Source organism: Silurus aristotelis (assembly GCF_946808225.1).
Source record: "Silurus aristotelis genome assembly, chromosome: 3".
Lineage (NCBI taxonomy): Eukaryota > Metazoa > Chordata > Actinopteri > Siluriformes > Siluridae > Silurus > Silurus aristotelis.
This window is the reverse complement of record NC_139576.1, coordinates 25360153-25375446: the sequence shown is the minus strand read 5'-3', so window position 1 is coordinate 25375446 and position 15294 is coordinate 25360153. Positions and strand designations below refer to the sequence as shown.

At 43.6% G+C, this 15294-nt stretch overlaps 1 protein-coding gene across 7 annotated transcripts in view; it reads left to right on the top strand.

The window, feature by feature from the left end:
- The window catches only part of hdac4 (histone deacetylase 4), a 164794-nt gene that overhangs the window by 109185 nt on the left and 40315 nt on the right, over positions 1–15294 (top strand). For all 7 annotated transcript variants that reach the window (XM_083537490.1, XM_083537491.1, XM_083537493.1 and 4 more), the window contains 5 exons: positions 836–954; positions 10821–10949; positions 11064–11176; positions 12347–12463; positions 12967–13171. In XM_083537490.1, the coding sequence (XP_083393616.1) occupies positions 836–954; positions 10821–10949; positions 11064–11176; positions 12347–12463; positions 12967–13171 (683 nt within the window). The remainder of the gene's footprint in view (positions 1–835; positions 955–10820; positions 10950–11063; positions 11177–12346; positions 12464–12966; positions 13172–15294) is intronic.

The following is a 15294-nucleotide window of genomic DNA, read 5'->3' as shown; positions in this document are numbered from 1 at the left end:
GCAAAGCTAAAATAGTAAAGTGGGGACATTGATGGCATCCGCACCTGAAAACAAATACTACTAATAAATAAATAAATAAATAAATAAATAAATAAATAAATAAATAAATAAATAATTGATAAAAAAAAATCACAATGCTAATAAAAAAAATTTTTATATAACAATATATATATTTTTTGATAAGCATTGTGATTTTTTATTTATTTTTATATATCTATTTTTTTTTTATCAGCAATGTGCTTTGTGATTTTTATTTTGTATTTTTGTATTTATTTATTTATTTTATTTATTTTTTTTATTTTTATATATATGATTTCTTTTTTATTAGCATTGTGATTTTTTTTTATTATTAATTAATTAATTAATTAATTATTTTTTTTTATTTTTTTATTAGTAGTATTTGTTTTCAGGTGCGGATGCCATCAATGTCCCCACTTTACTATTTTAGCTTTGCTGTTTGTGCTGCATTGTGCAGGACACCGCGCTTTCAAGTGGTGTTTCAGACCCTTAGCGGAGAAGTGTTTATTTGTCGTACTCCCTCGTTACGTTTGATACGGTCACTTATTCCGAACTGCTCATCCAATATACTTTACAGAAAAAGTGAAATGTGGAGCTGCCGCTACTCCAACCGTTATACCAAGCACGTCGGTGGGAATAAAATTCATAATAATAAGCCCCAAATAACCAAAACGCATTTTGAAGCTTAGATACATTTTGGAATGGATTTGCGACGCTCGGCGGTAATTCGTGGGGGGGGGCAAACACAAGCAAACAAAAAGACGTTCGGTGGCGAATTTGAAATAACCCTAAATACGCATGTTTGTTTTGTCTACAGGAAAACCCAGCACAGTTCACTGGATCAAAGTTCTCCTCCGCAGACAGGGATGTCCACTTACAACCACCCAGTGCTGGGACTGTACGATTCCAAAAACGACTTTCCACTCCGCAAGACAGGTAACACAACTTCCTGCTCCATGATTAACGACCAACATAGACTCCTCTTATACACTCCTGGCTGACTGTTTATTTCTCCATGTTCTCATTCGGATTTGGGAGCAGACATTTAAAAACAACTTGATCTATGTGTCACTTCCCACACACTGATCCTCGCAACTGATAACCTTCAACTGTCAGTGTGAAGTTTACTGCTAGTAGATGAATATTCTCACTTCTTTTTTTTTTTTTATGTCGGAATTTCACAGCAAGAAGCGTTCGGTCTCGGGCAGCATGTACGCGTAAATCCAAGCAAACTGAAGTAATGATGCAAAGCGTGTGTAAGGAGGCTTGTGGTCGGGCGCTGGACTCGGCCTGTGGAAAGTCTTTATGTCTTTATCCTAGCTGTCTGGTAGCAACACACAAATAGCAACGATGACAGGCACCGCCATCAATCCCAGAAGGCTGAGCGACCTTTTTCATCACTCCGAGTTTAAATCAAGGAGGCAAAAAGCCAGCAGCAAACACATAGGCCTGAAAGGAAGTCTCTCTCTCTCTCTCTCTCTCTCTCTCTCTCTCTCTCTCTCTCTCTCCCTCACTCCCTCCCTCCCTCTCAGAATTAGTACCTTTTCCTTCAACTGATGACAGGGAAGAAAAAGGGAACACTAGAGAGATGGCTCTTTTATTTGCCTTGCCTATCGGCAGCAACTGGACTACATAGATCTCTCGCATCGCAACTCGCATAATTGAGAGCCGCGAGAAACGTGCGCTTTCTCCAAGACGAGTAATATACAGCGGATACCTCATGTTTCGTTTTTCGAAGTGCGAAAAAGACTAAAAGAGCAGCGATCACCCAAAAAACAGCTGTAAATACAGGTGTGAACCAGGTCACCTTCTGCATCCCGTGACCCGAGCGCTCAAACCACAGGCGGAAGTAGTCGAAGACGCACATGCAGTGTGAACAGCAGCGTTCCCTCGAAAGGGCCCGGTTGCCAGGTCTGCAGTTTTCATTGTTTATGGGGTTTCTTTTTCTTTTTTTTTCTTTCTTAGCTAATAAAGTGAACACATCAGCTTATTTATTTTAGACTAGTGATGCTTTTAGTCACATATCTGTTCTTACCCGGACACAACTATCTCCGGGCGGTGGGTGCACACTCCGAGTCCCAACCAGGTTCATTCAGCAAGCTTTTAAACAGTTTTTATCCAATCATAAATAATAAGGAATAGAAGGTGTGCAATAGAAGGTTTCTGTGACCAATGACTGTGGCTTTTACCCTGTTCTTCTGCGTTACGCTCAGAGGAAGCAGCTACGGTAGGCACTGCAGCACGATGTCTGCCAGCTGCTGAGCATTGTTACGAGCGAGTCGGTGGGCAGATCGGTGTTCTACACGAAGCCCTGTGAGAGAGTGCAGCAGGAGCCTGAGGTCCTGAGTTGCTCCCCTCAGCAGGAGAGCTGCACTTAAGGGCCTTCCCTTTGCACACCCACCTTAGGCTGCCTGAGATTAGGCTACTGCTCTCATTAATCATGCTGGAAATGGACCTGTCAGAGTACTGCAGTGCAGCCAGCCCGGGCCTCCCTGCACACTCGCTGCCCCCCTGAGACACCAGAGAAATTACAGAAAGGCAGGGAAGGGGATGTTACAGCTGCAATATGCCCATCACCGAACGAGAGAGAGAGAGAGCGCAGCATATTGCGGGGCAGAGTTTCACTGAACCTGAACACTGAAGTCCATATGTGCATTCATTTAGATGTGAACATGTTTGTACGTTGAACGCGCGACACCCCATCATAGGATTTCCTCCCCATTTGCTCTCATAACCTCCACCAATAAGGCATACGTTCATGGAGTTTGCTTTGTGCACAGGGGCACGGCCATGCCGGAACCGGTTTGGGTCTCCTAGTAGAAGTGAAGGGAAAATGAAATCATTCAGAGGCATCTTATACAATTATACGCCTCCAATTTTGTGGTAACAGTTTAAGGAAAAAGCGTCCCACTACTTTTGTCTGTATTTGTCTGTACTTTTATTTTTCACAATGGAGCAATATGTTAGTTCATGAATTTTGAATTGCGTAGGATCCAGAGCGTATCTGGGGAATACTGAGGATGAGATAGGAATACACACACACACACACACACACACACACACACACACACACACACACACACTGAATTGGACAGCAGTTTATTACAGAGCAGCATACACACGCTCATTCACACCTAGGACTGCCAATTCACCATGGTTTTCTGGGAGTTAGGAGCAAACCCATAAGAAAAACCCACGTGGGACCATTCCACTAAGTTCAGGATCGTACAGATTCCTGAAGCCGCGAATCAGGAAGTCCGCTACGTAGCTTGCACCATCACGCCGCCTGCGAAACGAAAACTTTTCAAACCGATTCTCATTATTTGCACTTTTCCTGGAGCGTTTTCAGAACGGCTCTAAAAGGCTCTAAAAGGACCAATTGTACAGAGCTTCGTTTTCCACAAAAATCCATGAAAGCGATCCAAACAGGTTCGAGCACTCTAACGAACTTCCGTTGCGCATGAGAATTAGTGAACTGGTTTTCCGTTCATCTCATAAGGCAGGTGTCGAATTTCTATGACATAATCATAAACTATACGCTTATTAGATCAAGATTGGTTTATTCTGGGGTATTATTTAACTTGGTTTATTTTTATTACCTAAATGATTTAATAAGGTGTGGCCATGCTTTCAGGAAGGTGTGTGTATGTGCATATATATATATATATATATATATATATATATATATATATATATATATATATATATATATATATAATTCCTTTTTTTTTTTTTTTTTTGAGGGGAAAGAATCTAAACCTCAAGTCAAGCGTTCCTTTGTATGGTCACAGTTCTTCACTTTGTGGCGAGGCACGTCTGAGTGTTGATTCCAGCTCTCCCGCTGTAGATAAACCTCAGTTTGCTCTGGCCACTGCGGTGCATTCCTGGGGCTGGGTAGAGCGCTCCGTCTCCTGTCACAGAACCCCCATATCCTCCTCGTTTCTCATCAGAAAGCATTAAATAATTTTTCCCCCTCCTTCAGTTTTATGCAAGTCTTTCACCTCTGTGATTGGCGATAAAGCAGAGAATCTGTGTCCTTCTCTGTTCTAATTCATGGTTCGGCTTTTTGTTGTCGTCCCCCCTTTTCTCTCATGACGCACGAGGGGTGAATGAGGGTGGAAAGGAGTTGTGCTCTTGTGTTTTCGTCCATTCATTCGTTCGTGCACGCGGAGCCGTGCATAGGCCACTCTTATTCAGAACGAGAGAACACAGCCTTTGTGTTGGAGCTGACACGCGGGTCACAGATTTGATATTTCCGTTGGCCGGGTCCTTTTTTTTTTTTTGCCCTCGTTTAATGACAAAGTTCGAACTGTATGAGATCAATTCAAGTCCAGCTTTTCCCACAGGAAGTAAAACGAGACGTTGGATGGGACAAAGTGTCACTCGGGAGAATTGTGCTTGACTTTTGCATTAATGTTTATCTCTGGATTTGGATTAGCATGAAATTCCAGCGAATTATTTTAAAAAAAGAAAAGAAAAAAAAAAGGTGTGTGTGAAATGTCTGTTGCATCAGAGTCAAACATACAGCTCAAGGTCCTAATCTTGCCTTAAATACCGTATACATTAGAAACATCTGAGCCGTAAAAGAATTTTAAGATTATTTCACCAAAGGATTTAATGCGAGGCGATGAGCACTGACGAAATGTGGTAATAAAAGGTAAATGTTCATTAGAAAGCTGAAAATTTTCTAATATGACTATATAAATGAAGAAAATAGTGTAATGTTTTGCAGTCCAGCCTGCTTGACAATGGACTAAGTGTAACGTAGCCCGTTACCTATAACGAGTTTGACACCCCAGGTCTATAGTAATAATCCTTTGTCAGGCTCACAGTAGGAATCCGTTATTATTTCGGGCAGCCTGCATCCCAGTTGTCCTCCGCATGAGCCACCTGCCTGTTATAACGAGCACCATTCACATTTATGTCGACATGGTGATTTCCATTCGGAGCAGACCAACTAGCATCAAGCAAAAACTGCAGCAATCTGGAAGAAATCAGGCCGAGGCACCAAAGCGCTCGGTCCCCACAGCCCCGAGGCTGCAGTTTGGGCTTTAATGTTCACTAAACACGGCGCAGCGGGGGACGGACCCGCTGGAGCCGTACCACATGGCTCTGATGTGTCAGAGACGCAGAACAGAAAACCATCCAGTACCTGCTTTAACTACACGGCATATCCCCCGTTTCCTTCGTTCAATCGGCGGAGTTCACTCCCTTAGAAGCAGCCTGATGAATCAGCGAACGCCGAGTCTATTCATTTTTATTCCCCACACAGATCAGCCTCGGCACGAACACACACACACACACACACACACACACCTCCTCTAAGTCATAATAAACCTTCCACGTTATATTTTTATTCAATCTTCGATCCTGGTTGAAATTTTTTCGCTCTTTGCCAAGTCTCTTGTTTCTGTAATATGCTCATGCATCCGAGCTTTATTGCCAACCTGTGCACTGCTAGACTCGTATTTGTGCTTCACTAACTCTGACTCATAAAAATATTAAGCCAAACCACTATCATATAAACATTGAGGGAAAAAAACTTCCCGTCATACCGCAGCGGTGCCGAAGTCTCGATTCTGATCAGTCAGAATGTATTCGTTAAGATCCTCTAACCGTAGCTCAAGAAAATCACAGGTTCGTACACGTTGCCATTTTTATAGTAACATAACGAGCGGGTTATTGCCATAATCTATGTCCGGTTTTAAATTGTGCTGGCAACCAAAACGAATGTATAATCAATAAGGCGGTGTTTTGTCTGAGGAGAGATGTTTCTTAAATATTGATAGTTTTTACACTTTGTGTCTCCAGAATTTATATAAAAAAAAATGTATACACACATATTGTACATGTGCTGGATGCTGGAGATGCATGCAGCAGTATGTTTTCTGCATCTAATCAGCGATTTTCATTTTGGCAAAATGATATTTTTTTTTGAATAGGCGAAAGCATACACGAATCCAAAACCGTACACGAATATTCAATCGCGCCGTGTCTGCTTTCAATCAGCCTTAATCAGAACCCGATGAACTCTTCGTCAGCCGCATCTCTGCGTCCTCACAAGAAGTCTGCGGCTCGGCGCTTCCAAGTATTTGTTTAGCAAAGCGGCGGTCCCTCGAGAGAGCGCCATTACGGAGCCCTCTGCGCCGCTGAGGACAGTGCTCATTCCTCACACGGTACATTGTGTGCTCTCCTCCTCTCCTATTAGACCACGAACAGCTCTCGGAGCTCGTTCACCTGATTCGAACTCTTTCAAACAGCGCTAAGCGCTTATTAAATGGATCTCAGCAGACGACTTGTGTATCATTTCCTGCTCGTTCTGCTGCACTCGGCTGGTGACTTGCCATAGTTGGCACAGTCACCGCGTGTCCTTGATGGCACTTAAACTCCCTTGCAGAGCTTTCTCATCAGCCTTCATCAAGCTTTATAGTGCAGGGGGGAATGGCTTTCCTCGCCTCTCCTTCTGCTCGCTTCCATTTTACCTCCTCGTCTCTCGCCGGTTGCGTTCCTCAGCCGTGTCAGGTGCAGACGCGGAATGGCGCTCCCTTTCCACCCACGTGTCAAGGCGCCCTCGTTACGCCCGAACAGAGACGAGAAGACCCCCAGAAGAATTGGTTTTCTCAAGGAACTAGTTTCTCAAGTTATTAATCAGCATGCCAGCACTGTGGATTTAATGAGTGTCTAAACTAGGAGATCGATTAGTGCTCGTGAGGGGGTCCGAGTCATCTCCGCATCTCGTTCAGCTTAAAACCGGACCGTATCCCGAAACGGTGATCGACAGTTCAGCATCGCTTCCCTAATCACACCAAGAGTTGTGTTCGGTACATTTGTGCTTTATGGCCCTTCGAAGAACCCAATCCACTGCGCTCTGCACTCAGCTGCTCCAACTCATTTCAGCCGTGCACATGCAAGTCTTCAATCTGGTTTCACCAACGAGCCGCCCAGCGACGAGGCAACTTGCAGCTATTCCCCCAGTAACGTTTTTACAATTGCCTTCTCGGAATCCGCGTGTCTACCCAGGGTGCCCGCAGATAACCATCTTTCATGCGACCGGGATCTATTTAGTATCTGATTAATAACCCGTTTTATGCGTTCTAATCAGCGCACTTACGCGAGGTCGTGCCGAGCTGCACTTCTCCGTTTTCTATTGTTGTTACTGCGGGAGGTCAAAATAAGCCTGGCTTTAAAACACTTTTAATTTCTATATCCTGCTTTTCTCCCGCACAATATTGGCAAGAAAGTAGACGCGGGGAGCCCAGATGGTGTGTGTTTGAGGCGTGCTCCCATGCGGGCTTCACTTTGTCTTTTTTTAATGCGAGAACGTTATAGGCTTAATCCATACAAGAGCCCATTTCATGTAACAAAAGCGTCCCCGTGTAGAAACGCCAGCACGAGGCGAGGTAAGGTCTACAGCTGTAAAGCCTTACTTATTACTGTTTAGGATCCGATGCTGGCTGAACAGCCCGCGGTGTCCTCGCTGACTTTAATATTCGCCAATTCCCGAGCAATTTTCTCGTTTTTCGCCGCAGGTAATAACACGCCTCGGATATCCGCTGTATTCTAATCCGAAGTGCGCAAAAAAAACAAAAAACAATACGATAAATATGAATGCGGCACATAAAATGACAATTCCTGGAAAACAGTGGCATTACAAAATGTCTGGGACTATTTTTAGTTAGTATATCGTGTGTTTAGAAACAAGGAGAAGAGGTGTGTGATTGCATTTGTTTTTTTTTTTTGTTTAGTTTTTTTCTTTCAGCCTTTAGAATCCATCCTTATTGAGCTAATGATGTTACTGCATTGAATTTTTATTATTCTGAACCAAGCCCAGGATAATTCCAAGTTGTCCCACTTCAATAAACCGAACCACAAAGCTGTGTTCTTTCATTCTTACCAAGGCCTTGCAATGGTTTCACCCTGAAAACTCGACGTACGCTGCCCAAGCCTAGTGGTTCTCTTAGGAAATTGTGTTTTGTGTGGTGTATAATACCGTATTTTTTGGACTAAAAGCCGCTACTTTTTTCCCACGCTTTGAACCCCGCGGCTTAAACAGCGAAGCGGCTAATATATGGATTTTTCCCGGTTTTACAAACTTCAAGCCAAAAAACCTAATTATTCGTCACGCTGAAAACAACCGAACATGAAATAACACACTTCACCTGTGCTCTGAGCTGCACGGCATCGGGAGAAAAGCTTCCACTAATAGTGATTTTTAAACGCACAACGATGCCAAAAGAAAAACTACCGAGAGAAATAGTTGTGGAAGGAAGGAGGAAGACAGTGAACAATGACTTTCTTGGTCGGCTACTGTTTAGATACAAGCCGTTGTAATGCGTTGAGTCTGGGTCAAGGGAGAACTCGCTAACTCCAGTTGCAACAGAAATCATATAAGCACAGGCAGGTTTTTTATTTTTCTTGGCAACAGCGTTACGGGTTAGTCAAAGAAACTTAGAAATGAGCATCAGAAAATAATAAGGACACATTCCTCGGTCTTGCACACATGCAGTAATACCGGAAAAAATGCGGCGGCAGGCTATTCCCAAAATGCCGCTCTGCTCTTAAAGGAGCCACAATATATGTCACCCGTTACACCGTGTAACAGACACTGTCTTTCGTTAAAGCCTGTGTAAAGTTCATTAGTTTCAGTGTAGACAGGCTTATAGACAGGTGCGGCTTATTTATGTTCAGAATAAAAATCTTTGTTAAATTTAGTGGGTGCGGCTTATATATGGGTGCGCTTAATAGTCCGGAAATTACGTTAATATATTTGCTTTAGACATTTTTTATCTGGTGGCTTTCCTGTTGGGAGATCTCAAAGTCCAAATCCTGGAGATCTCCATAAAGTTCTAGAGTAATTGTCCTTGTTTTCTGGATGGGGCACATGGTGTTACCTTTCCCTCGTCAATCCGAGCTACACTACACGGTGTAATCTCCTGTATGTGGAAGAGTTTTATGATCACTTGGTTATGCAGCCCTGTGATACAGCAGTTGGTCGTTGGCTTCAGGCGGTTTGGAGGACACGTGTGCTAGTCTTCACTCTCTCAGTGTAATAGCTGTAGAACTGGCTAGTGGGTGGGAATCAGTAAATGACCAAATCAAACAAAACTGGAATGAGAAATAAACTAAAAATCAAAAACCCACTAACTCAAACTGCACTGTATATGAATACAAAACGTTTAGATACACTAGTCTCTATAGAACGACCCTGAAGATTTTGGTGGGCAGTCGGGTACATTTTGAAGCATTTTGTTCCAATACCCTGAAGTCAGCGAGTACAAGGGTGACCAAGGGTGTCCATTTCCACTGCTGATCTCCAAGCTTCACTTCTGCCACATCAGCACTTTTCCACAGTGAGGGGGGGGTGGGGGGGGGGGTCCTGTCCCCAGGTCCTTGGCCTCATGGTAGCCCTCATTCATTCCACTTACAGCAGGCGATGCCCTGCTGCTGGCTGCCAGCCATGGATTTACACTAGCCTACTCTATTACAATTAATATTCTACCGCCCGAGAAAAGTACGTCAGCCGCTCTGGACTCGATTATTCCAAATATGTATTTTTTATTTATTTTTAACGTTTGCGTTTCGTTGTTTATTACCGAGTTTATTACAGTGCATACTTTCCGCTACAGGGTACTTTGTGTCCTGTGCAGATTTTCTAAAACAATGATCCTCAGGGTACATTTCCAAACTTCAGTCATCATCAAAGATCCCGCTGGTGCGACCTTAACATCTCGTTTTGCTTGGGTTAGAAAGGCTAGTTTCTTGCCATTAGTGTGTTAGCCTTCAATTATGAAAAGGCAAAAGGGCAAACCTTAATTCAGTCTTTGGCAGCCGTACTCTTCATCCTTGACTAATGCACGGTCTTAATGGAAGGATGCACTACATTCTTTAACAAAGATGTCTGGGAAGGGTCCCGCCTCTTACAAGAAGTGCCACCCTTACATTCACCTAGTTTGCTAATCGCAACCACAAGACCAGCGATTTAATACAGAGTGCTCTTCAGAAAGTGCTTCAAGTTATGGAACCTGGACGTTTTAGATAAGTGCATTACGACAGGTTCATCTATGGTCTTACTTAGTGTTTCTAAATGGGTGTGAACGATGAGAAGATGGTGCTTATGGTCATTTTCTCAGTGGCTACTGACCGCACTTAATATTGACCAAAACCCAGTGGGGTTTGAACAACATTAATGATCTCTGGATGCACTCATCATTGGCCACTGGATATCTGACACATGGTCACATGCTAATCATTGGTCATTAGGACTGGCTCGCTAAATGAACGGAGCGGAGACAGAGGAACTAGCGGTTGAAACGCCAGTGGTCAAGTGGACCGTGTGTGGGGAAAACTCTCGCTTCCGGGATTGTTGCTCGACCCAAAGTTACTTGCTCAAGCTAGCATGGGCCAGTGCACTGCGAAAAACACAGCATTGCAGACTGAAGTCTACACATTTAATGAAGAATCTTTAAAACTACTGCTGGTTACATTGGGGTTCTTCTTGACTCGATTGGGTCGATTTATTTTGGCACTAGGCTCGAATCCTTTTTCTTTTTTTTTCTCTCCAGTGTTTCTGCCTTTTTGTCTTTCAATTCTTTTTAAGGTTTTGTTCAATTTAACACAGGTGTCAAAATGTTGCTCTGTTCAGAAGTTTTTGCGCTTTTGATTTCATATTAGCTCATTAACGAGATATCTTTATAAGACCAGGCTAGCAGATTAGTATCGGATTATGTGTGGGAAAGAAGCATGGATCTGAGCGTGATATGACAGGCTGCAATGTGAGCACAGCGTGTTTGGACTCCCCACAGCGTCTGAGCCGAATCTAAAGCTGCGCTCCAGGCTGAAGCAGAAGGTGACGGAGCGGCGAAGCAGCCCGTTGCTGCGGAGGAGGGACGGCCCCGTAACTTCGGCCAAGAAACGCTCTCTGGACGTGACAGGTGAGGGATAACAAAAACCCTACAACCCTCTTCTAAAGCAACCTGTTGGAGGTACCTACAGCAGGTACGCCGCTATGTGCTTTAGTCCAATTAAAATATATCTTTTGTTTTTAGAATCAGCTTGTAACAGTGCACCAGGCTCTGGCCCGAGCTCACCCAACAACAGCTCCAACAACATCACTAATGAGAACGGCATCACAAGCTCAATCTGCAACAGTCCAGTGGAGGTGCAGGTCACATTTCACATTACACTTCAGCCTCAGCTCACAATCAGTAGATGCTTTTTCCTTCAGGTTAAACTATGACCACTGTCTATATATTATTCCTGTCCAGAGTTGCAATCATTTTTCACCAAGATCTTTTATTGATGATGGTAGAGTCAAAGTCTTCTCCAGCACATCCCAAAGATTTTTAATGGGGTTAAGGTCTGAACACTGTGGTGGCCAATCCATGTGTAAAAATTATCTCATGCTCCCTGAAACTCTCTTTCACAATTTAAGCCAGATGAATCCTGGAATTGTCATCTTGGAATATACCTGTGCCATCAGGGGAAAAAAATCTATTAATGGAATAACCTGGTCATTCAGTATATTCAGGTAGTCAGCTGATCTCATTCTTTGGACATATAACAATGCTGAACCTGGACCTGACCAACTGCAGCGACCCCAGATCATAGCACTGCCCCTACAGAATTGTACAGGCACTAGGCATGATGGGAGCATTAGTTCACTGGCCTCTCTTCTTACCCTAAGACCCCTCACTCTGGAACAGTTTAAATCTGGACTCATTAGACCACATAAATCTCTTCCATTGCTACAGAGTTCAATCTTTATGCTCCTTAGCAAGTTAAAGTTTTTTTCAGATTAGCCTCACTGATAAGTGGTTTAAGCTTAAGGCTACACAGCTGTTTAGTCCCAATCTTTTGAGGTGATCACGATTTTATATATATATATATATTCTTTGCATGCTCTATGGGTATATTTATGCATTCACCAGATATGTGTTTCTGTTCATATAAGCACAAGATGTTTAATAAGGAGAAGTATTTGCTTCAAGTTATACATCAGAAGGGTTTGTAAATTGTACTATGGAAGAAAAACCTGTTTCTTGTTGGTTGAAAATGAGAGTGTACTAAAAACGATTTTGTTGCCAGTTTTCCTAAATGAGTGTGACAGAATAAACCTAGACATTATCCAGCAGACATTTTGATGATTTTCATAGAGCTAGAGTGCTGAGATTGTGCTGTGGATATACTCTGTGTGTGTGTGTGTGTGTGTGTGTGTGTGTGTGTGTGTGTGTGTGTGTGTGTGTGTTTGTCTTTACACCGCCACACAGAGCGTTTATTTATTTGTGTGTGTGTGTGTGTGTGTGTGTGTGTGTGTGTTGCTCTTTTCCAGCCTTCCCTGGCACATCGTCTTGCCAGCAGAGAGGGTCCTGTTAGCCAGCTGTCTCTGTACACATCCCCCTCCCTCCCAAACATCACTCTGGGCTTGCCAGCCACCGGCTCCACCACTGTGAGTGGCTCCATCTCACTTTCACACTCTCTTCCTCCCGCTCACTCTCTCTCTTCCTACTCACTCGCATATCTTTCTCATGCCTGCCTATCTTTAGCTCAATGCCTTGTCTATATTGCGTCTTATGCTCTCTCTTTCTCCGCCCTCCCCGTCTCTCTGACGTATTTTTCCTCTATTCTCTGCCACCGGGTTTGCCCCTGACTGGCCATTGAGCTGAAGAGTCCACATAGAGGGCTCCTGTCTAGACCGTCAGCGTGCTGTATGCGGTTTTTCAGCGCAACTACCATTTCAGAAAGGAGCCATTGAGACACAATGACCGAACGCCTCTCGCTGACGCAAACGCCGACCCCCCCCAAAATACAGATCTAACACTCGCATTGATTCTGTACTGCCGAGAAACACGGTCTCTCTTACTTGACCTTTTGGGTTTTCCATTCACTTCCTTGTGTTCACGTTTCACACACTGGTTGCTCATGTGCTTTCTTGCTGCTGTTTTTCACCAGGTGGCATCCAGCCAGCAGGAGGGTGAGCGACTGGCGATAGCAGGCCTACAGCCCGGATTACCCATAACCACTCCGTTCATCACTGGAGCCCATCTTCCTTCCTATCTGGCTGCCACGGCCTTGGAGCGAGAGGGAGGCTCCGCCCACAACCCGCTGCTGCAACACATGGCCCTCCTGGAGCAGTCGCAGAACCCTCTGGTTTCAGGTCCGTATTGTACTTAAATTCGGCCGTCACGTCAGTTACGCACCCATGATGTTGGTGCAACGTGCAACCACGAGGTTCAGTAGCTTTCTAACAAGTTTCCTTGAATTTCCTCAAGACGGCTTGGATTTGAAAAGCCAAACCTCACATAGCCTTCATTTTGCAAGTTCACGACATGCAGAGTGGCAGAAAAAAGTTATTTCCGGGTCTGAAAATGGAGTGTATTCTGTACAGACAGAGTGTAAACTAACAACACAATTTTGATGAATGAATGAATATTGCTTAAATTGGATCACAGATTGAAAAACATAAACCGAGCCTTGTTTGTATACACGGCAGCTGTTACTTGTCGACAGACAGCCTATACATGGCAGATGTTATATAAAGTGCATCATTAATATTACACTTTGATCTGCTGGTTTCTGTTCGGGAAGGATTTTGACGATATAAAACATCGGGCTATTCTCCGTGGTTAAGCAGCTCGATTCAGGAAACGGGGGGGGGGGGTGTTACTGCATCTTCGCTCTAAACGCTACTTTATGAACATCATCCCTTTTAAATTGCCATCAATTTGTGCTGATTGGCTCGAAGGAAGCTTTATTTTTAATGAATTTAGTCATAGACAATGTTAATTAGCCTCCCACTGAGCTCAGCACGACAGCAGCAGGATGGTCGATACTTCTGCCCAGCCGACACAGAGAGATTTCGGTGAGGTAGCTGAGACACTGTATCGCAGCCGAGCTCTTCTCCTCCACTTCATCTCATCTGTTCAAGAGATTTTTGAAATCATGACGCATTAAGGACAGGACAGAGAGGATGAACATTGTTGATTGTGATTTTAGACCTTAGTTCTATCTGATAGGTATTAATGTTAATTTCTTAAACGATTATCAAACTAAATCAATCTCCCAAGATGAGAAAATGTTCCCCTTTTTGAACCTGGTTCCTCTGGTTTAATCGTGGAGTTGTTTTCACATCTGGCTCGCTCATTAACCTGTAAAGCTTCTCCGTGACAATGTCTGTGGTTAAACACTCCACGCATTTAAGATGGAACGGAATCTAATTGAATTAGCGAACAATTCTGAGATCCTTGAACATAAAGGATGGCACATAATCTGGAGCTTCTCTAAGCGTTTGCCTCACAGTTCTGGTCCTGACGCTTCCAGAGGAAGCGTGATTGCATGTTGCACACAAACTGTGTTCAGACACACACAAAAAAATCACTGCCAGTAAATCGGGCCTCCTATAGCTTTACAATATGTTTAGCTGTTATTCATTGTTATAGTTTCCTTTTCTGACAACAGAGAGCCGATCGCCCTTCTATCTAGAAATCACGAGTGTAAAACGAGCTGTTCTGTCTGCGTGGGAGGGGCTATTCGATTTTATTCTGTCAATCAGGGCGACGCCAGCCAATCGCAGTCTCCTGTAAGGGCAGGCATGCGGATGAGGGCGAATAGCTTTTCCCTTTGAGTTTTTCAATGGAATGGGGTCAATCCTAAAAGTGGAACCCATACTGATCTGATGAGTTGACTACCAAATGCTCAGCTCTCTCTTCCTGTTTTATTTGGCCCAGCAGTGTGATACATGTCAGCCCACTCAGGAGTATTGCATTTCACTGCATTTTCATTTAACTAATTACCAGTGCTGTTTATTTATCGCTGATTGACATTACTGGTGTTCTGCACTTACCTGTCCAGACCTACAGCTGCTGTACTGATCAACATAATGGAATCGGCCATTTATGACTTGTATAACTCGCGTCGAAACTTTATTAAATTACATTTCCGTGCACCGCTCAAGGCCCTTACACTTGTCTTGTAGAAGCGTTTTTTATTTCTATACTAAGTACAGGTCAAGTCATAGAGTTTCATTTGGGATTTGTTGTCGATTTATGGATGGATGGATGACAATGAGTGAGGCAAGGATGAGAAGATAGATGGGAGGTGGGATCACTGAGAAACTGGGTGGATGGATAAAATGATGAGATGACAAATATAGGAGAGGATTGATGGATGAAAGAGAGGAGATGTGTCAGAGGGAATAAATGAATGAAAGGTTCGAATTATAATAATGTTTTTCTGTGTGTGTGTGTGTGTGTGTGTGTGTGTGTGTGTGTGTGTGTGTGT